We start from the raw sequence: 22,416 nt of genomic DNA on the forward strand, positions 1-22,416 counted from the left end.
ACTCCATTGTGTGGCCTTTCATATTTCTGGTGCTAGAAAGGGTGGTGGTAGGTAGGGCTCTTTTACAATGGATCAAACTACTCTATTATGCTCCTATAGACATCATAAACTTAACATCATCCTACGTTCACAAAGAGAACACAGTTCTTGGTTTTCTACGTTTGGAAAATAATATAATAATAAAATAAATAAAATGTCAAGTGGAAACATTTAACAGATTTGAAGGATAGGACTGAGCAAATCAAATTTAAATTTGACTAATGATTGTGTATGAGGAACCCCAGCCAAAGACTATCAGCAAGCATGTATGCAAAGAAAATCGTACAGTTTAGTCATAGTACTGTGGTGTTGGAGGGAACAGTTGTTTGTTGTACAGGAGTAGAATAGGGAGTCTGTGGATACCCAGGAACAAAGTCTACATCAGCAAAGAATGGGGTACATGATAGCTAGAGGTTGGACATCTGACTGAAATAGTGCTGCAAAAAGGATTTATAACAGCATTACTGCTATAGTGCTGTTCAGAATTATATTTTTTCTCCGGAACTAATCAGACTACTACCCACACATTTAGAGCCAAACAGGTGTTGGTGAGACCAATCAATGCACAGAATGGTGAAATAGAAATAATGAAGTATAACTTTTTGCGCTTTTTGCATATTTTTCGTAAACTTCCTTTGGAAGAGGGTACGCTTTTTTCTGCCAATGGTAAATACAACTGGCAGCAAAATACGACACATTAAATTAATACTCATTATGATAACCACCAGAATGTAACGTTGGTGTGCCCCTATATGTATTTCTAGTGTTATATGCCTTTGCTTGTCCTATAATAAAGTCAGACCTTTGGGTGTTTTCAGGGTTTATTTTTAAGGATTCAAAATTACCATTTGAAATGGATGATATGTGAGTTAAAGAGTTAGTGGATAGAGTAACCTAGAGAGTATTTTAGAAAAAAATGAAATTAAATAGATTTTTGAAGTCAAGCTATAACAAGAAATGGATCCCCAGAAAAATACACTGCGAACAATTGAGGAGCAACTGAGAAATACTAGTGGCCCAATTACTATCTCTTAGGGAAAGCATTCTGACCGAATCAGATCCGGAATGCTTTCCGTACGAATTAGCGTGCTGGAGTCCGAACAATGCATCCGTATGCTTTCGGACTCGGTTAGCTCGAACTCCAATTGAACTCTACGGGAGCCTGTATACTGAACGCGTACACAGGCTTCCATAGCAAAAAGGGTTGGGTGATTAAAAGGGTACACCCTGTGGTGGGCACCCCATGGTGTCTGCCACACTGAGCATGCTTGGATCGGGGGGACCCATGGTCACCCCGTGACCGATTTGTAGGGCCCCGGATGAAGGGGGCCTGCTACCGCCCCCGAAGTCCAATTCCGACAGCCGTTTCATCTCGCTGAGACCGAGTCGATGCAGCTGTCCAAATCCCACTCGCATGTTTGGAATCTGGCTCTGTTGCGTGCCACGATTCAGCTATGAACGAGTTGTATGGACAGGATCGGGTTTGGAAACGATTTGATCGACGCGTACGCAATCTTCGCATCATACTTGGTTGTTCTGAACGGGGGATGATTTGGACAGAAACAGCCCTTCCTAACAAGATTGTAATCAGCCCCTAAATGGGAATACATGAAACCAACTACCTTCCTCATGGGGCATGCAGGCTTGGACATAAAAGAAAATGTATTTAATTTGAAGTCACTATTTTCACCATATAGAGAAAATTCCCTGGGAAGCACAATTGCAGCAACTATGTCAAACCATTATGCTCAAGGATTTAAAGCAAAACATATATTAATTCCTCCATGCAGCCTGCATACAACTATGGCAGCAATACATTGATGGATTTAAGATTGTAAAATTGATTTAGAACCTGGCGTGCCAGAAATTTGTAGTTAAGTATAAGCACTCACAGTATTTGAAACAGAACATCTTGGGGAGTATTTAGACCATCACATTCTCCTCTCCCTGAGTGTTTGTTCAAAAGAAAGGAGGCAAGATAGGAGCTTTTATAGACTAAAGAGCACTCAAGAGAATTACAGTTCAGAATTGACCACTAACCCCTGTTACCAGTTTGTTGTAGAACAGCTTCAAAAACGTGAGAACGTTCACTACAGTAGACTTTGGAGGAGTGTACCATCTAGTTAGGATCTGGGAGGGAAAGGAGTAGAAAATTGTGTTACGCTTAGATTTTGAGTTTGTTTAATTATAAAGCCATGCCGGTTGGACTCTGAAACATTTCTGCAGTGTTTCAATATTTCATACAAGAGTTTTAGATGCATTTGGGATAGTTTATCTGAGTGATAACTTGATTCATTCAGACTTCTTGAAAACACACAAACACCACTTTTATGGCAGATTTACAATAGTTGAAAATTCATCATGTTTTCACTAAAATAGACAAGTGCATTTTTCATAGTACTACCCCAGAGTTTATGAGTTACCTAATTACATCTGAGAGCATTAAGACAGATACAAACAAAGTGTCAGCAGGTGTTTAGTGGCTCCCACCAACTACAGTCAAAAGTATACAAAGTTTTTTATGCTTTGTTTACTTTTATAAATGTTAATTCACCGGTTTTCTGAAATAGTAAGACCCATCACCAGGTCACTACATAAGGGAGCATTTTCTGAATGGACTAAAGAGATGGGCCAATCATTTTGCTTTTTAAAAGAACAATTTTCTAGTGCTCCTATTTTGAAACATGCAATGCAGAGCATCCTTTCATAGTTGAAACGGATGCCTCTTGGCATGCAAAGGGAGATGTTCTATCTCAGAGACATGCACACAGTGGGCAGGATCATTTAGTGGTTTATTTTACTCAAACATTTTGTCCAGTAGAATTATGCTATACCTTCATTGCTAAAGATCTTTTGGTTGTTAAAAGTTGCTTTGAGAAGTGAATGCATTATATGTTGGGCGCCAACCATGACACAGAGTCATATATAGATCAGAGAAATATGAATGTTTTGAAATATGCTAATGCACTGCCCCCTCATAAATCAGATAGACCTTGTTCTTTTCTGATTATGATTGTGTAAATAATTACAGACCAAGCTCTAATGACACCTTGTCAAATCATCAAGAAAATCAGAATCAGCTATAAATGATCCAGCATTCATTTTGCCATAAAAACCCGGAACAGGGTTTCTGCAGGGTTAATTACAAATGCACATAAAGAACTAGTCTACAGATTAAGAAGCAATAAAGAAGCATGGATTTAGGAATAAGTAGATAAACATGAGAAGGATGGATCATTCTTTGAAACCATGAGCATGTCATGAGTTCAAATGAACAGAAGGCAATGAGTTGGGTTCATAATTCCAAAGGTTCTGGATATAGTGGAATAGCTAATACATTAGCAGCATTGAGGATGTATCTTTGGTGGTCAACCCTTTTTACTGATGTGGAACACTATGCTCAGATGTGTTTAATATGTGCATAGATAATAGCTTCCCATGTAAAACCCCAGGGCCCTCCGAGACCATCAGCTGATGCACCCAAACCTTGGCATATGTTGTCAAAGCATTCCATGGAAGCATTACCTAAAAATTAAAACTGTACTCTTATTTTGTTGGTTGTAGAGCATTTGACTAAAATGGGTAATTTTACCTCATTACCAGGATTACCCAATGTCAAAGAAATTGCACAAATCTGTATACAAAATAATATGATTACATGGCATTTCACACTGATTAAATACTGACAGGAAGTGCCCAATTGCATCAAAGTTATGGCCTGTATTGTTTAATGAATTAGACATGGAAGGCCATCTGTCTCTTAGTTATCACACCCAGACAAGGGGACTGAAAATTGAATTAAAGTGCTGAATAGTATTTAAGATGTCAATCATTACTACAAGAAGAGCATTGGAGTACGACATTGTGGTTAGCACAATTAAGATGTCACCTTTCTTTTTTATATTATTGACATTTTTTCAGAATATTACCATTTGATTTACCTTTATTATTGTACCATCAAAACCAGACCATTTAATTGGATTGAGGAGAGGGCAACAAATCAGCACTGAAAACCTTGGAAAGTGCTAAAGCTAGATACACATTGTGTGCTGATCATAATTGAACCACTGCATTCAAATGTATTGTGTGCTAAAAGGTATATTTACCTACTAAAAATATACATTCCCAAAAATATTCCAAGTTGTAACCAAAACGTTTGGCCCTTTTCATATTAAATAGATTGGGAACCCTAGTTACTGTACAGTTAAAATTGTTGATGAAAATTCATCCTATATTTCATGTATCTTTATCAAAACCCATTTCTGCACAAACACATCATGTTCCAAATCCTGTAGCATTCAGGTGATTTCTGAAAAAGAGTATGAGTTAGATAAAACTTTAGATTTTCTTGATTTATGAACTGTTAGGAAACAAGTGCAAAATTTACAAGATTGGCGGAGGTTCGGTGCTTAGGGGCCATTTTGATAACTGACCTCTTGTCTTAATGCTCTATGTTTGTTATGTGAAATTTATACCAAGAATCAAGACAAAAATGGAGCTCTACGACCAAGATGCCAGTCTTCGAGGACTTGGGGAGGACAATGTTATGATCTGTGGTCTTGCCTTACCTTCAATTATTTGGCATGTGCAAAACCCTGAACTCACTAGTGCTAAGCGCATTCTGTGAAAGGAAACACAAGCAGTGCTTCCAGAACATTGGCTTCACCTGGAGAAAAGTGCTGTGTCTGTGGAGGATGCACAATGCATCAGCACACAAATGCAATCTACATTTTCGATTAATCAATTGAACTTGCATGTTGTTTGGACATAACAGTGGCCATTTTGCAAGTTATTGATTATAAGTTTCCTTTTGGTTCAAGCGTCATTACTTGAGCAAGATACTTTGGATCTAATTATGAGTTTTGCGGTCTGCGAACCGCCAAACTCACGGTGGAGCAGCAGTGGCGATCCGGCCACTGCTGCACCGGCAGTTAGACAACCAGATTACAATTTGTGTGGTCGGACCACCATGGCACTGCCACAAGTGTCTGAGTGCCTTAATATAGCGTCAAGAATATTTTGACTTTCCTCACAACCAGCGGTCTCATGGAGGGCCCCCTCTTGGGCCTCTGCATGGGCGATCCTGCAGGGGGCACATGTTGTACCCCCCTGAGTCCATGTTGTGCAGGAAAGTGCACTGGCATTCCAGCTGCAGTGCAGTTGAAGGCTCACATAATAGCCTTTAAACTGCACGGCTGTGGGACCGCCACACCAGCCGCCCACCAGACTACGATAATACTCATAATCTGGCAGGTAGGAGTACTGCTTGGTGGTGTGAGGCAGTTTCTGTGGTGACCCGCTCCCACTTCACCAAACTCGTTATCGGGACTTTTGTGTCTGCATCCAGGACCTTACTACTATAACTTGGGAAATTGTTTGTGGTCGTTTTTCTTTTGAGAGAGTGCTTGGAAGCTTAAGGTGAATACATAAATTATTCTAAAGATTATGGGCCTGATTTAGATCTCGGCAGACGGGTTACTCCATGTCAATGGTGATGGTTGTTGAGTACACTGAATTATAAATCCCATATGATATAATGGGAATTATATTTTGCCTAACGGGATAGCCATCACTGTTGTGATAGAGTAACCCCTCCACCGAAATCTAAATCAGGCCCTAAATTGTGTTTGAAAATAAACTTAGTACACTAAAGTACTTATTTTGCCTATAGAAATATAGAGCTACATTTTTGTTGAATGTTTATGGATCCTTTTTTATACAAGGAAACCAAAAGAGTTTACACTAGTGTAGAAGGCTATTGATATAGTTGTCATGAGCATATTGGGCCTGATTCACAAAAGTAACTTACACTTTTGAGTAATTTACTCTTTTGAGAAAGTTTACTACTTTGGCTATTCAAAATACCTGAGTTTAACTTTCTACTAAAAACAATACTAAGGGCTAGATTACGATGGTCAGGCCGTCAGTGGTGGTCCCACCGCCATCCTGCCCATTGGATTCGACTGCCGCATTTCGGATGCTGGAGGCCGGATCTCGGCTGATGGGGGCAAAGACCGCCACGTCACACAGGATCAAGGATTGCGGCGGTCAGACTCCTATTCCCTACAATGTGGTGCTAAGGCACCGTCCTAGGGATTAAGATGTCACTGTCCCCCAGCCCTTTCATGATGGTTATCTCGCCATAAAAAAAGGCAGGCAGACAATGACTTTGGGGGCCCCTAGCAGGGCCTTCTTCCCCCCAGCCCTCCCCTATGGTGCCCCCTAAACATCCCTGTACTATGTGGCAGGCACCGCATGGTGCCTACCACATAGTGCAGGGATGTTTTAAATGTGTATGTTTTGTACTGTGCAGTGTTTTGCAGCCCATAGCACACACTGCAATGCAAAGTATACACATTGCGACCGCTGTGAAGGCAGTCTCATCGTAATACAGCCCTGCTTCCTCCACAGTGACGGTCAGACAAAAGTCCGACTGGCATCGTAATCAGGCCCTAAGTCTAGCACCACACATGGCCATAATTACGAAAAAAACCTCACATGAAATAATGTTGAATTAATGTAACAATAGTTGTTATGAAAAAACAATTACATTAAATTTAATTAACATTGTTTTTAATAGATATTAATGAATAATATTATTTTTTCTTTAGGCAGGAATTTCATTTTAGACCTATAAAATAATTTCAATTTAATATATATCTTTTAGTTAAATATTTATTCCAAAATTAAGCTACTACTGTAGCATTTGTAGTTTACAATTAAAATAAAATAATTAAGTGAATTTATATTAATATTAAATATAAAGTATTTTTAATCTTCATTTTCTAGTTGAAACTTTCTTATTTTTCCCTATAGCTACTTATGCAGAGATCTCTGTCCTGAATGCACAGTATCCCTATGGTAAAGAATAGGGAAAATTAAAAACATATCGAACTTGAAAATAAACATTGCAGGAATCTTTATATTAAAAATGTATGAAATGTATGCTAATTAATTAATATCGTTATTTTAAATGTAGAATACAAAATGTGACAACACTATTAATTACATTTTGAAATAAATCTTAAATTAATGGAAATACATTGAACTAAAATTAGTATTCTGAAACTTAAATTAAACAATAATTCCAAGAAAAAGTAATGTTTTATTATGCATTAATACTTATCCAAAGTGATATATAGAATTAAGAAAAATAATTTTCGTTCTAACTTAATCAAATATTTTGTAAAAAACAATTGTTATTTTGATTTTTAAATTGAAAATATGGTATTAAAATATTTTATTATTGACTATTAAATATATACTATGTTTATATATTTTGTAACATTCAATTAGATTTATTTATATTTTTTACTATTTTACTATTTAACTATTTAAAATAATTTAGTTTAATGTACAATTATTTCCTCCTGAGCTTTAGTTTAAGTCTCTAGTACCATTATTTTTATGGGAGACTGTTGCATTACCCATGGTGGGTATGTGTGGTGCTTGACTTGCTACTAAAATGTTAATAGTAACTTATACCAAATTGTTTTGATTAGTTAAACGTTAAAAGGGCCAACCACTGGTACTTCAACACCATCCCGTAGAAAACAATGGAGGCAAGGACTTTAATAAAACCCTTTGGAAATATTGCTATCTTAAATTGCATTATTTTAAATAGTTAAAAATATAAATAATTTTAATGTAATGTGGGAAAATAATGAGAGGACATATTCATTATTTATTTTTTATATACTTCAACAACCATTTTGTAATGTAAAAACTTATGAAATCTTTTTTTTTTATCTTATTAAATTAAAATATGTGTAATGCATTTTTTGAGTTAAATAAACATATTTGCTTTTTGGTATACTTTGCCAGAGTGAGACTCCACAGTCAGGGTAAGGATCTCTGTATGGTAAAGTATAAGGGACATTTTTAGAGTTTCACTTGAAAAAAAATATATATTTTAAATATGTTTATGCTACATATTAATGTTAATTAATTTGATAAATGCTACAGCAATAATTCTTATTGAGTTTTTTTAAAGTCCCTACCAGTGGTTGGCCATGTGTGGTGCTGGCCTTACTACTACTCTGGCAGTAGTAGCTTACACTCATAAATGTGTCTCCACACTCTTTTTCAGGCAGTGAAGACATGTGCATTACACTTTTTGAGTAACTTTACACTTGGATTTTATGAATAGCCGAAAAGTAGTAAAGCGACTCAAAAGTGTAAATACTCAAAAGTGTAAGTTAAGTTAGTGAATCAGTACTATTGTGTTGATTACTTCTTATATGAGTGATCTATATAATTCTGATGAATGTATGTTGCATTGTGATCTTAAGAAAACATTCGCCTGAATGTATAATGGAACTCACAAAAATAGGAGCTGGTTACCTTATCAGAAAGGAGAGTGAGATTATGTCAGAGGTTTGAATAACATTGCCTACAAATGTCTTGTTTATGTTCCAGTTCTAGGAATGTCAGCTTTACCCTAAATCACCGATCTTAGACATAAAGAAATTCTGACGCTATACTATTTTTATAGCAAATGACAGATGTGTTAATAGAGAGATAAGGTAAAGACATTAATCTTGTTTTTAGATATCTTATGTGACCAGTCGACCTCAGTGCCCAGCAGAGTGAAGAGTCAGACTGCTAATCTTCAGTATTTTCTCTTTTTTCCCCTTTCCTATGTTTACTGCTAACCAACATATTTCTATGGCTAAGTAGGATATGGAGAAGTGTGGACCAGCTCCCTGCTCTTGTATCTTTAATTCATGTAAGTGCATTCTGACATAGACACCAGATTACTTAGATGATGGCTCTTTCCTATGTTCATCTTGACATTTGACACTACAGTTCAAGTAGGTGAAGGGCTTTGAGTAATGGATATATGTCTTCTTTCTCTTTATTTGTGCCAACACCACTCCGAAATTTAGAGCAGTGTTTTTTTATTGATCACGTATACATGATATGACTGGTTTAGTATTGCTTGAACTGTTGTTATACATTCCTGATTCTTTAGATTGTAATACCCCCAGCCAGGTACCAAGCATAGTCAGTAGGAATTGTGGTTTGAGGCTTGTGATCCTGATGAGTGCCAGAGACTTTTATTTGCTTAGTGACAAGGCATAACATTTTTGATCTGTGACTCGAAGTGTTGCCATTCGATCGTCTTATGTTTTAAGCTTACCTAAATTGAGTAAGGAATGAAATATATTTGACCTTCCATGTGGTCTTTTTAAATTCAAAATAATCCACTTTTCCTCTGTATCATCCTTCATACAAAAGATAGTGTGCTATTAATATCACCCTCTGAGGCAGGAATAGTGGCACAGCGCCACAACACCTAGCCACTGGTGTCACTAGAACAAAGGTGTGATTCTCCGAAAAAGAGGCCTGAAGATTCAAGGAGCCTACCCCTGTTAGCATAGATTCTAACAAGGGTGCTAAGGAAACCTTCAGATATGTTATGTTATATAATTTGTTAAGCGCAAACAGCTGCCCCAGCAACGGAGCGTCCCGGCGCTGACCTAACCAATACCAGAGGGGAGGGGGGGAACCAATAGAGGACTTAAATGACAGAGAAAAGATGGGTCTTAAGTGCTTTCCGGAAGGCGATCAGATTGGTTTGGGCACGGATGTGTAGAGGCAGTGAGTTCCATAGCTTAGCTCCTAGAACTTTGAAGGAGCGTCCACCCTGTCTGCAGAGCTTAGTTCGGGGGATCATCACAAGGTGTTGTCCCAAAGAACGCAAGTTGCGCTGGGGTGTGTATGGTGTCAGAAGTGGGCGTAGGAGTTCAGGGCAGTCGGCTTTGAGAATTTTAAAAGCCGTGGTCAGGGTTTTAAAACGGATCCGAGATTCCACAGGCAGCCAGTGCAAATTGCGAATGGTGGTTCTGGCAGAGCACCTGCGTGGGAGACCAACCACAGCTCTGGCGGCCGAGTTCTGGATACGCTGCAGTCTTGTAAGTTCAGCTTTGTTTGCTCCTAAGAGCAAAACATTGGCATAATCTAGCCGGGCAAGAATCATAGCTTGCATGATGAGTTGACGGGTTTTGGAGTTAAAGAATCCGAGTATGGGATGGAGGCTCCTCATGAGACCCACACACGTGGCTGCCACTTTCTTTGTGTGGGACTGGAAGTTTAGCGAGGGGTCGAGCCAGACTCCTAGGTTTTTGACCACTTCTTTTGGCACGGGAGTGGGGCCAAGCACAGAGGGCCACCAGTGATTGTTCCAAAGGGTAGGGTTTTTTTCCCAGGAGGAGGACCTCCGTTTTCCCTGCGTTTAGCTGCAGGCAGTTGAGTGTCATCCACTGTGCTACTGCCGCGAGGCCATCTCTAAATTTGGTTGCCGAAGGTGAGGGACCTTCAGAGAGTGTGATGACCAGCTGTGTGTCGTCAGCGTACGACACCAGCGTAAGGTCCCACTCTTTTGCTACCACTGCGAGAGGCTGAACGTATAGGTTGAATAAGGATGGGCTAAGCGCCGACCCCTGGGGAACTCCTTGCCCGATGGAGTGGGGTTGAGAGATGTAGGGAGGGGCTGAAACTTGGAAGGATCTGTCCTTTAGGAAGGACTGGAACCAATCAAGGGCTAAATCGCCAATCCCAATGGCCTCAAGACGTTTCAGCAAGATGTTGTGTGAGACCGTGTCAAAGGCCGCGCTGAGATCCAGCAGGATCAACGCGGCACTTTGACCGGCGTCTAGGATTCCTCGAAGGTGCTCCGTGGTGGTTAGCAGGGCCGACTCAGTGCTGTGACCTGGTCTGAAGCCGTTTTGGGAAGGGTCCAGGACATGGTTTTGCTGCATGTGGAGGGATAGTATTTTGTTGACGTGAGCCTCAGCTAGTTTTGACGTCCAGGGGAGCAGGGAAATAGGTCGGAAATTTTCAGGTTTATTGGGATCCAATCCTGGTTTTTTTATGATGGGTGAAACCCAAGCAGATTTCCAGCAAGTGGGGACCATCGCTGATGAAAAAGAAAGATTGAGTATTTTGGCAAGCGGGGGGAGAAAAAAGTCAAGTGATTCCAAGAATTTGGACGGACGCATGGGGTCTGCTGGGGAACCAGACTTGACCTGTCTACATAGTTTAGCAAGGTCGTCTAGGGATATATCAGGTATTCTTAGCAGTTTAGAAGTCTCTGCCGTTAAATGAGGAATGCTGAGGTGCGTAGCATCGTCCTGTGGAAAGGACGCGTAGATCTTCCTCACTTTTTCTGTGAAAAAGGTGGCAAGGTCCTCGCATTGTTTCAGGGAGGTGATGCAGGAGCCTGGATTGGGGATATTCTGGAGGTTTTGAACTAGGTTGAAGATGGTTTTGGTAGGGTTGGAACTACTTTCGATTTCCTTTGCGTAAAAAGAGGCTCGAGTAGTGCGGATCGCCTTGTGGTAGATGCGAAGTTTAGATAGATAGAGGGTTTTGTTAGTATCTAAGTATTCTTTCCTCCATTCGCGTTCGGCTTTTTTGCACTCTTTCCGTAGCATTTTAAGTGCATCGTTGTACCATGGGTTAGAGGGGGAGCTGCGGGCTTTAGTCAATTTGGGCGGAATTAAGGCATCGAGCCCTGTGACTATCCATTCGCGGAAGGCGGCGTAGACTGTATTAATATCCCTATTTTCTTCGGGGAGGTGGAATTCACCTAGGTGGTTGATGAGGTCTCCGGAGATGAGTTTATGCCAAGGTCGTTTGTGGCAGGAGTTGGCCGTGCTTTTGGGGGGTAGTTTTTTTCCCATGATAGTAAGTTTGACAAGAAAGTGATCAGTCCAGCCCATAGGTTCAGGGGGGTCCGCCGTGACTTCCGAAAGGTTCGAGAACACGGGATCCAGTATGTGCCCAGCGGTGTGGGTAGGGGAGTGAACCAAGGGGTTTAGCTGCAAAGCCGTGATGTCGGCTAGCAGGTTTTTGATAGTGGGGTCAGTGGAGGAGTCAAAGTGAAGATTGAGGTCACCCAGGATGGTAAAGTTGGGGGAGGAGACTGCCAAGCTGTGTGCAAGTTCCAAGAGTTCCTCAATGAACCTGGTGGAGGGGCCAGGAGGCCGATAAACGTAAAGGCCAGAGAGAGTGAATTGCGGGCAGGTGGCAATCTTGAAGCGTGCGCATTCGCAGCCCCAGATTTCTTCCTTGGTAAAGGAGCAGTTATATATGGTTTTGTACACAACGGCTATTCCTCCGCCTCTAGAGTCTCTATTAACCAGTTTCATAGAGAAACCGTTAGGCAGCGTGAGATTTAAAATACTGGTTTGATCGTTATGGAGCCAGGTTTCACATAAGAACAGAATGTCTGGATTTTCGTCCATAATGAGGGTGTTGACTTCTGCATGGTGTTTTACAAGAGATCTGACATTCAATTGCAGAACTCGGAGGGAGGGTAGTTTGGATATCGCTGCTGTACCACTTACCAGGCTGGGTAGGGGTGTTGCAAAGTTGCAAGATTCACACTGGAGTGCAGTTTGTCCGAGGTGGCCTTTGAGCTTGTTACATATAGTTTTGGCGTTTAGTGCGTGGAGACGATTTCTGTCATAGCTGACTCGATGAGAGGGATTTTGTACAGGGGGACTGGCGAGAGGCGATGTCTTGGCGATGACGGGCGCAGACGGGCTTGCCTTAGGCGCGCCTTCGGCGCGCAAACGGCGCTCCCGCTGCGCTCGTCCGCTGCGCTTCCTGTATAGGCACATATCACGGAAAGGGGAGGGCGTGGCCTAAGGTAGGCGTGGCCTCGTAACCTCGCCGTCAATGGCGGCAGGCCGGTGATTTAGTCAGGAATATGTTGCAGCGAGAAGCGCTGTTCAGGGGGTATCTGGTGCTCGTTTCTGGCAAGCCAGGTGAGTGAACGAGTTTAAAAGCAATTGTACAGCGAAATTTAGGTGATACAGAAAATACAAATTTTAAAAAATGGTGGACTCCCGGCTTCCGCCTCAGGAGTAGTCAGGATCTGATTTTTGTGGCGCTGCGAGCGGAGTTATATGCTCGGAAGGGCGGTGGGCGTGGCCTAAGGTAGGCGTGGCCTCGTAACCTCGCCGTCAATGGCGGCAGGCCGGTGATTTAGTCAGGAATATGTTGCAGCGAGAAGCGCTGTTCAGGGGGTATCTGGTGCTCGTTTCTGGCAAGCCAGGTGAGTGAACGAGTTTAAAAGCAATTGTACAGCGAAATTTAGGTGATACAGAAAATACAAATTTTAAAAAATGGTGGACTCCCGGCTTCCGCCTCAGGAGTAGTCAGGATCTGATTTTTGTGGCGCTGCGAGCGGAGTTATATGCTCGGAAGGGCGGTGGGCGTGGCCTAAGGTAGGCGTGGCCTCGTAACCTCGCCGTCAATGGCGGCAGGCCGGTGATTTAGTCAGGAATATGTTGCAGCGAGAAGCGCTGTTCAGGGGGTATCTGGTGCTCGTTTCTGGCAAGCCAGGTGAGTGAACGAGTTTAAAAGCAATTGTACAGCGAAATTTAGGTGATACAGAAAATACAAATTTTAAAAAATGGTGGACTCCCGGCTTCCGCCTCAGGAGTAGTCAGGATCTGATTTTTGTGGCGCTGCGAGCGGAGTTATATGCTCGGAAGGGCGGTGGGCGTGGCCTAAGGTAGGCGTGGCCTCGTAACCTCGCCGTCAATGGCGGCAGGCCGGTGATTTAGTCAGGAATATGTTGCAGCGAGAAGCGCTGTTCAGGGGGTATCTGGTGCTCGTTTCTGGCAAGCCAGGTGAGTGAACGAGTTTAAAAGCAATTGTACAGCGAAATTTAGGTGATACAGAAAATACAAATTTTAAAAAATGGTGGACTCCCGGCTTCCGCCTCAGGAGTAGTCAGGATCTGATTTTTGTGGCGCTGCGAGCGGAGTTATATGCTCGGAAGGGCGGTGGGCGTGGCCTAAGGTAGGCGTGGCCTCGTAACCTCGCCGTCAATGGCGGCAGGCCGGTGATTTAGTCAGGAATATGTTGCAGCGAGAAGCGCTGTTCAGGGGGTATCTGGTGCTCGTTTCTGGCAAGCCAGGTGAGTGAACGAGTTTAAAAGCAATTGTACAGCGAAATTTAGGTGATACAGAAAATACAAATTTTAAAAAATGGTGGACTCCCGGCTTCCGCCTCAGGAGTAGTCAGGATCTGATTTTTGTGGCGCTGCGAGCGGAGTTATATGCTCGGAAGGGCGGTGGGCGTGGCCTAAGGTAGGCGTGGCCTCGTAACCTCGCCGTCAATGGCGGCAGGCCGGTGATTTAGTCAGGAATATGTTGCAGCGAGAAGCGCTGTTCAGGGGGTATCTGGTGCTCGTTTCTGGCAAGCCAGGTGAGTGAACGAGTTTAAAAGCAATTGTACAGCGAAATTTAGGTGATACAGAAAATACAAATTTTAAAAAATGGTGGACTCCCGGCTTCCGCCTCAGGAGTAGTCAGGATCTGATTTTTGTGGCGCTGCGAGCGGAGTTATATGTTATATAAGATAGAACTTGGTAGTTGAGGGGCTGGCATTCATTTAACCTACATCCAGTGGAAAGCCCCCTTCTACTATGAGTGTTGACCCCCTGCTCACTTTTATTCAGGCAATAGTACTTATAAGTGAAAAGTATGTTAATAGCGCAAGTGTACTATAGGCTCCATAAATATTATTTCTTTCACTCCTGTATTGTACTGATATTTGAATTCATTTCTTCTTAAGGTGTGAAGATATCTGCATGTTCTATATAAACTTTTGTAGTGATAATGTAGTTTGACAGAAACTATCTTTCAAGACACACAGACAATGGCTTATGGAATTTGTTTTTTATTGTTAGTACAGTTATTATAAACAAATGTAAAATTGTTTTACATGATGCTTTCGGAAGTTAATCACTGTAAAACGTTATATTTATTTCTTTAGGTAAAGCAAGTCATGCATCAAAGATAGTTGTGCACAGCTGTGATAGCCATCCGAATGGCGTCTGGAATATTCATATATTTTGGATTCCAAGTAAGTCATTTCTTTAAGTTTATTTGTAGAGGTTAAGAGTTCACACAAAATATAGGTCAAAGGATTCTGCATGGCCTGTCTCATCTCAGTTTCCTGGTACAAAGTTCCTCTCTAGCCCTTTCACACTGAGGAGCTTAGTTAAAAGCCCATTGCACTACTGGTGCATCACTTTTATTGATGCGCGAAAGTGCAATGGGCTTCCCCACAGTTACAAGTCCATATAAAGTCACCCCTTGCAAAGTGACACAAGGGTATCTGCTCTGGCACCAAGCATGAGCGAATTTTGCGGATCTCGCGTTCGCGAATTTTGCGGATTTGCGGATTCGCAATCCGCAAAATCCGCGAATTCCCGCGAATTTGCGGATTTTTTTTTTTTTTTGTGTTCGCCCGTGTTTCTGCCAGTTCGCGAGGGTTTTGTACACTTTCGCAAATTGCGAACTTACCTGTCGGGTCGCAAGTTTCGCGAACTTGTTGTTTCTACGTGTCCAGCCTGTTTGGGACACTCTTCTTCATCACTGCCACTCTCTGTCACCACTGCCACTCTCTGACTACTCATGCCACCCTCTGGCCCACCCATGCCACCCTCTGTTTCATCACCACACCCTCTGGTTGTCCAGTGTACATTATTTTCGGCAAAGCAAAGCACACCTTCCCTGCCTCAAGTGACCTGAATTAATTTGGGGCTGATTAATGTGTCACAGAATATTTTTTTAGCTGGCACCTGCTTCCTTAGTGCGCCCTGATTAGTGATCTTTTGCACTTGCTAAGTGCTTTCATTGTTGCAAAATTAGTTACAACACCTGCCCTGCCCCAACTGACAATAATGAATTAGGGGCTGATTAATGGATTTTAACTTCCAGCCTGGCTCCTGCTTGTCTCCCTTAGCTGTAATTCAGGACCTTTGTGGCATATGTGTAACTATTCTGAGGTTCAGAGCAGGGTCACATAATAGTTTCAACTGGCAACTGAACTCTGGAGGGGCCCCTCAGGAAGCACTACAGGAAATGGCTACTAATGATGAGCCTGAACTTTTGAACCTGGTAAGTAGTTACTTTCAGTTTTGCTAAAATCGTATTTCTGCAATTTTGCACTTATTCGCGGGGCGCGAACTCACGCGAACTCACGCGAACAGTGCGAGCAGTGCGAGCAAAATCCGCTGCTCGCGGATTTGCGGATTTTGCGGGAGATTCGCAAATCTCGCGGATTGCGGATTTCCCGAAAATCCGCAAAATCCGCGAGCGGAACGGATTTTCCGCCCATGCTTATCTGGCACAAGGCTGCTGTTTGTGAGCTGGCGCTGGGAGAAGAACAGGAATGCGCCATATCTTGTAGATACAGCGCATTCCTGCCCTCTTATTTTGATGCACACAGCTCAACAGGAAGGCTTGCTGTGCTGCTGTGCATCAAAATATTGTAAATAAGGCACCCTGTTCCTAACTTACATAAAGTTAAGCAAAAGTGGCCTGATGATCTTTCAATTATTTTCATACTTTGAAACCAAGCTCTTTGATTTTTTTTTTCTTTTTTTTTTCTTTTATCCTCATTCTGCAATAATGTGTTACTGGAGTTATCAGGGACCCACTTCTCTGATTTCTGATCCTATACGACCCTTGGGTAATATGACTTGGCTTCGTGGTTTTCAGAGTGGAGTCCCCTTATCTCCTTAACACTTTCAAGATCGAACTGGGGGAGCTGACCACCCTGGCCACTCACACAAGCATGTTTGTGTATCTTGTTTTTCCATTGCATAATCATTGGAAATGTGCAAGGTTGGCATGTAATGTTCCAAATGACCTATTAATTTACATATTGTGAACCTTCCCAAAGCTCCCAAAAATTGTATTTCCTACTAGGTCTGCCTTTTCTATCCCATTTATTTATCTTGTTTAGAGAGGCCACCCATTCCAAATGTGTTGGAGCGACCGGTTTTATCCATTTAATGCATATTTCCCTGCGAGCTAATAATATCAGTATAAACAAAAGATTCTGTTCCTTAAGTGTTAAAAAATTCGCCCCGTCTTGACTTTTAATCCCAAAAATAACAAGATCCATACTTACAGGTATTGGCTTCTTCAATACAGTTTCTGAGATTTTACTCACTTCCTGCCAGAAGCCATCGATCTGGGGGCACTGCCAGAACATGTGTACATCATCTGCACCCACTAGTCCACATTTGGGACATGCTTTCATAGTTGGACCACTGAATTTGGATAACCTCTTTGGTGTCCAGTAGGCTCTGTGAATAGTAAAACGGTGATTTCTCCTTAAAGCAGCAAATTTCACAATTGCCCAGCATTTACCCATAGATACTTGCCACGTGTTTTGAAGATCCAGCGACGGCAATTCTTTCCCCCAGGTCGCCTCTGAAATTAGGAAGTTCTCCTCCCCTGCTGTAATAAGAGCCCAATACCATGATGCTATTTCTTTTTTATTTTGGGAATTCTTTATCATCTTTGTTTCAATTGTCTTGTTTCCGGTGTTTTTCTCTTTGATTGTTTTTGCCCAGCTAGTGAGTTGGTAAAACTTAAAGTTTGAAAGAGATGCATTTGTTTTCTTTGATAAGGTTTCCCAGTCAATTATCTTGTTATCCACCCTAAGTTGGCCCCAAACTTGGATGCCTGCTGTTTTCAGAGGATTAGACAAAATTATCCTTGAGGCAATCTGGGGTTCCCGGAGAGTCCCAAATTGGAGCGAACTCACTGTAATACTGTATGTTCAAAGTGCTCCTTATCTGATACCAAAGTTTTGCCGCCGATCTTAACGTCTTCAATTTGATTTTTTTAAAGTACTTTGGATGCCCGAATTTGAATAAGCAATGCCCAGTGTTTTCCGTCATTGCTTTGAGATGTTCTGGATATATATCAGAGTTGCTTAATAGGATCCTTGTATGCTTGAATTGAAAGGCCCTATAGTATTCAAATAGGTCAGGACTAGCAATTCCTCCTTCTGCCTTACATCTTCGTAATTTGTTCCAAGCTATTCTTGTGCTTTTGGCCGCCCAAATAAAACTCGCTAACTCCCCTTGTATTTTTTTCAAGGATTCCCTCTTAAATTCTAGGGTATTGCACTAAACAGGAATGTGAATTTAGGTAAGATCGACATTTTAATTATATTAGATCTACCCAGGAAAGTTAGGGGAAGACCTCCCCATGTTTTTAACATTCTTCTTACCTCTGCCATTGTTTTATCCAAATTTATACAGGGTACTTTTTCTATATTTTTAATCAGTTCTATTCCCAGATATTTGATTTTTTCCCTGGAAAAATTGCTATTTACTTGAGTGTTCCAACTCATAATTTCTGTTTTTGCTATATTTACTTGGTAACCTGATATCTTCCCAAACTCTTTTAAAGATGACTCGATTGCGTTGTAAGAACCTGCATAATTGCTAGTGAATATCATCAAATCATCCGCGTACAATGCTATTTTTTTCCCATGCATGGTATATAAACGGGGTTATTTCATTATGAGCTCTGAGCTTGGTTGCCAGGGGCTCGATGTATAGATTAAATAGAATTGGGGATAAGGGGCACCCCTGTCTGGTCCCTCTATTTATTAAACTACTCTCTGTAAGATTACCGTTGATTAAGACCTTAGCTTTTGGGGCTTGATATAGCTCTTTAACTGCACCCTGAAAGTTTTTTCCTAGATTGTATTTCTTTAAGGTTGCATTCAAAAATGTCCAATTCACTCTATCGAACGCCTTAGCTGCGTCTACGGTTATTATAGTTAGTGGGATATTTTCGCTTGTGGCAATATCTATGGACATAATGAGTTCTTGTGTTAAATCTTGCAGGTGCCTGCCTCTTACGAACCCTTTCTGATCTTTATTTATCAGGTTACCCGCGATTTTTCCTAGCCTTTTCGCTAAAATATTAGTGAAGATCTTATAATCACAGTTCAGTAGGCTTATTGGTCTATAGGATTCGCATTTTACTGGGTCCTTACCTGGTTTTAACAGGATGCTTATTGTCGCATCATTCCAGGATTCAGGAAGTTTCCCCCCCTCTATGTAGGTTTTATTTAATAGGTTCGTGAGAGGGGAGGCCAGCTCCTCCCATAATTTGATGTAAAACTCATTCGGAAGAGCGTCTGGTCCAGCTGCTTTCCCTCTCTTTAAATCTTTCAATATTTCAACTACCTCCTCACTGGTAATCGGGGCATTCAACCTCTCTTTTTCTATATTTGTTATCTCAGGGAGTTCTAGATTATCTAAGTACCCGTTTAGATCATCACTTGAAGGAAATATCTCTTCCATGTATAATGAAGAAAAAAATTCAGTAAATTCTTTCTTTATTACCGACTCCTCCGAGCTTAAATCGGATCCGTCTTGAGGGAGGATGTTTAATATCTTGTTCCTGTTGGCTTCTGTCTTAGTTTTCCACGCTAGGAGTCTGCTACATCCCTCACCATATTCATAGTTAGCTAATTTACTTGCTTCCCATCTCTCTCTTAATTTGTTCTCTAGTACCCCTGTTAGCCTTTCCCCTTGAATTTCCTTATCCGCCACCAATTCTCGTTTTATTTCTGGATCAAGTTCCCCTTCTATTAAATGCTCTAGGTTTTGGATCTTGGTTTCCAGCATTTCGATTTCTTGTTTTGATTTCTTTGATTTATGTGCAGATAAACTGAGTATTTTCCCCCTTATGACTGCTTTGTAAGCATCCCATCTAACCTGCGGTAATGTTTCCTCCCTATTTCTCTCAAAATACTCAACTGTGTCTTTTTTAAGTGTTTCTATGATTTGTGGGTCATTAAGAGTACAACGGTCCACAGTCCATCTCCCTACCTCATGTCCCCCGCCCAGGTGAATTTGTAGTAAAACGGCTGAATGGTCTGAGAGTAATGCTGGCAAATGCTTAATTTTGTTTGTTTTATCAATTAGTATTCTATCCATCAAGAAGTAATCAATTCTGGATTGTATGTTTAACCTTTTATTTTTGAATGTGTAGGGATATCTTTTATCCCCTTTCTTCTTCCATGCATCCATCAACCCCAAGTCTCTCTTATAGATTCCCAGCCATTCCCTCATTTTGGGTAAATTTACTTGTTTCGTTGAGGGTCGACGATCAGATTTGGGATCAGGAATTAAATTAAAATCGCCTCCAAGTATAACTGGGGAATTGGATGACAATAATTGGGAGAACAGGTTCTATAGAGGGGAAGGGTCATCTAAATTAGGCCCGTAATAACCTGCTATGGTGTATGGTTTATTGTAGATTTTTACTCTAGCAATAGCCCATCTGCCCTTTTTGTCCACCTCTGTCTGTTCTATTTTGGCTTTTACAGATTTCTTAAAGAGTATGGCAATTCCTTTTACAACACATTCCTGGTCAGTACAGACATAGCTATCTACCCAGTGTAATTTTCTTATAATTTCTTCCCATTCCTTTTTTAACAGGTGGGTTTCCTGCAAAATTATAATCTCGCTGTCCGCCAGCCTCAGATATTCCAGGATTCTTCGTCTTCTACTTGGTAGTCTGAGCCCGTTAACATTCCAGGTTAAAATGTTCACGGTTCACCCCATTTTTTCCTCCTTCCTTTCTTTGCCATTCTATGTTTGCCAGTTGTTGGATTCGTCCAGCCCTGATATCTCCTTTTATTTTCCTTCTTACATTTTTGAGGATATTTTTTCAGAATTTTTTCCCTATTTTGCTCCCCACCCATGTGCATTTTTTTTGTTTTATTTTCATTGTGTGATAAAATGACCCTCCCTGGGGAAGCCTCCCTCATTCCCTTTGGGCCTCATCTTAGCCCCTTTTTGAGCTCCGTGGTATCCCCTTTCTTTAAGAGTAGTGCCCTTCTATCTGTATTTTCACACACCTTCTTTTAAGCTTATATATTGCCCATAGTTGATGTCACCATTTTTTAAATCAAACTGTCTTCACTTCCTAGAATCAAAGGATTAAGAAAGAACCCCAGACTCTATTCTCACTTGGTCCTTCATTTGCTCCAAGAAATTTGCAACCTTCGCTGGTTCTCTTATATTGTGCATCTTATTGTGCATCAAATTTCATTTGAACTGTAGCCCCCAGGCTTTTTATTTCCTGCATATATTGACCTAACTCCCATTGTCTGTCCTGGGTAGCTTTGGAGATGTCGAACCGAATCCTGAAAGTCCAATTTTCTTTTGAGTGGGGCCCATTTTTTAAAGCTTCCCCCAAGAGTCTCTCTTTGATTGTGTATGTTTTGAAGTTTATCAAGATTTTCCTTGGGTTCTTTCTTTCTTTTCTTTTTCCAAAGGGACCTCTATGCGCTCTCTGAATGTCATCCTCCAGTCTTATATCCTTTGTCCACGGAAAGTATTCGTTAAGTAGCTGTACAACAAATTTTTTGATATCTGTCCCTTCTTCTCCTTCCGGGACATTCAGAATTCTCAAATTGTTTTTCCTTGCCTGATTCTCTAAAGATTCCAACTTCTCACTCATGGTCCTATCGCTCTCTTTCATCGCTCTTATGTCCTTTTCGTTTTTTTCCACCTTTTTGGATAAACCTTCGACTGCGGACTCCACCTCCGTGACTCGATCATTAAGGGCAACCAATTTTGTGTCTAGGGCTTCACATACCTCATGGATTTTGCCTTGATTCAGTTCTGATACCGCAAATTTAGCCCTCATTTCCTCTGCCATTTTTTCCATTTTTTCCAATAATTGATTTGTCGAGTCAAGCACCTGAGCTGAGGTTTGAGCCTGCACCTCCATGGAACTGTTCTCTTTTGAGAGAGGGATCAATTGATTTGTTGGGTGCTGGAATTGTGTGGGGGTAACTCCTTTTGAGGTCAGGTCTTCCTGTGTCTGCAATTTGGTAGCCATATCGTTGCCTTGAATAGGTTCCACTTCTGCTCCTTCCACTATAGCGGGCTCTATTAGTGAGATGTATTGCAGTGTTGGTTTCAGATTGTCAAGCGAGCTTGCGTTTGTGTCCCCTGGTGTAAATGCCGCTGGAATATCCGCAGAGTATGTTACTACTTTATTAGCTTGTTTCACTCCAGTTAAAGACACCTTATTTTGCTCCTGTACCTTGAAAAACGATCTGAGAGAAGGAGTTACTCGCGGTAGAGGGTCTAGGGTGCTCCCGATTTTCCCTGTTTCCTTGGGGGTCTTCCTCTTATTATAGAAATTATTTGGGTCAGATTTGATTGTCTTCCTTAATTTTCTTTTAGTGCTACGTGGGGCAATAGGTTGTTTAGTGTCTGTAGAGGTTGTGTTTGAGGCTTTAAGAAATTGTCTATTTCTCAGGCAATAGCTCGATCTTCCTCTCTCCAATTCTCCCTTTTTTATTACTTCTTCACTTTTTCCCCCCTCAAGCTGTGGAAGTGATACAGCCCCTCTATCCTCTTTGGTTTCCACACCATTTACCACCACCTTCTCAAGTTTCTTTTTCTCCTCCTCAGTAGTGTCAGTGCTACTAACGTTTGTCATCCGCTGTTCCACTTTCTCTTGTCTAGGAAGCTGGTCTGCTCCTTGTAAGCCCTCGCCTCTATGCATGTGT

The 22,416-nt window shown here is 41.4% G+C and overlaps 1 protein-coding gene across 4 annotated transcripts in view; it reads left to right on the forward strand.

Moving 5' to 3' along the window:
• Positions 1-22,416, forward strand: part of LY96 (lymphocyte antigen 96) — a 636,369-nt gene that overhangs the window by 267,483 nt on the left and 346,470 nt on the right. For all 4 annotated transcript variants that reach the window (XM_086965896.1, XM_086965895.1, XM_086965894.1 and 1 more), the window contains exon 2: positions 14,836-14,925. In XM_086965896.1, coding sequence (XP_086822022.1) covers positions 14,836-14,925 — 90 coding nt within the window. The remainder of the gene's footprint in view (positions 1-14,835; positions 14,926-22,416) is intronic.

Source organism: Lissotriton vulgaris, chromosome 4_1 (genome assembly GCF_964263255.1).
Source record: "Lissotriton vulgaris chromosome 4_1, aLisVul1.2, whole genome shotgun sequence".
NCBI classification, from domain to species: domain Eukaryota; kingdom Metazoa; phylum Chordata; class Amphibia; order Caudata; family Salamandridae; genus Lissotriton; species Lissotriton vulgaris.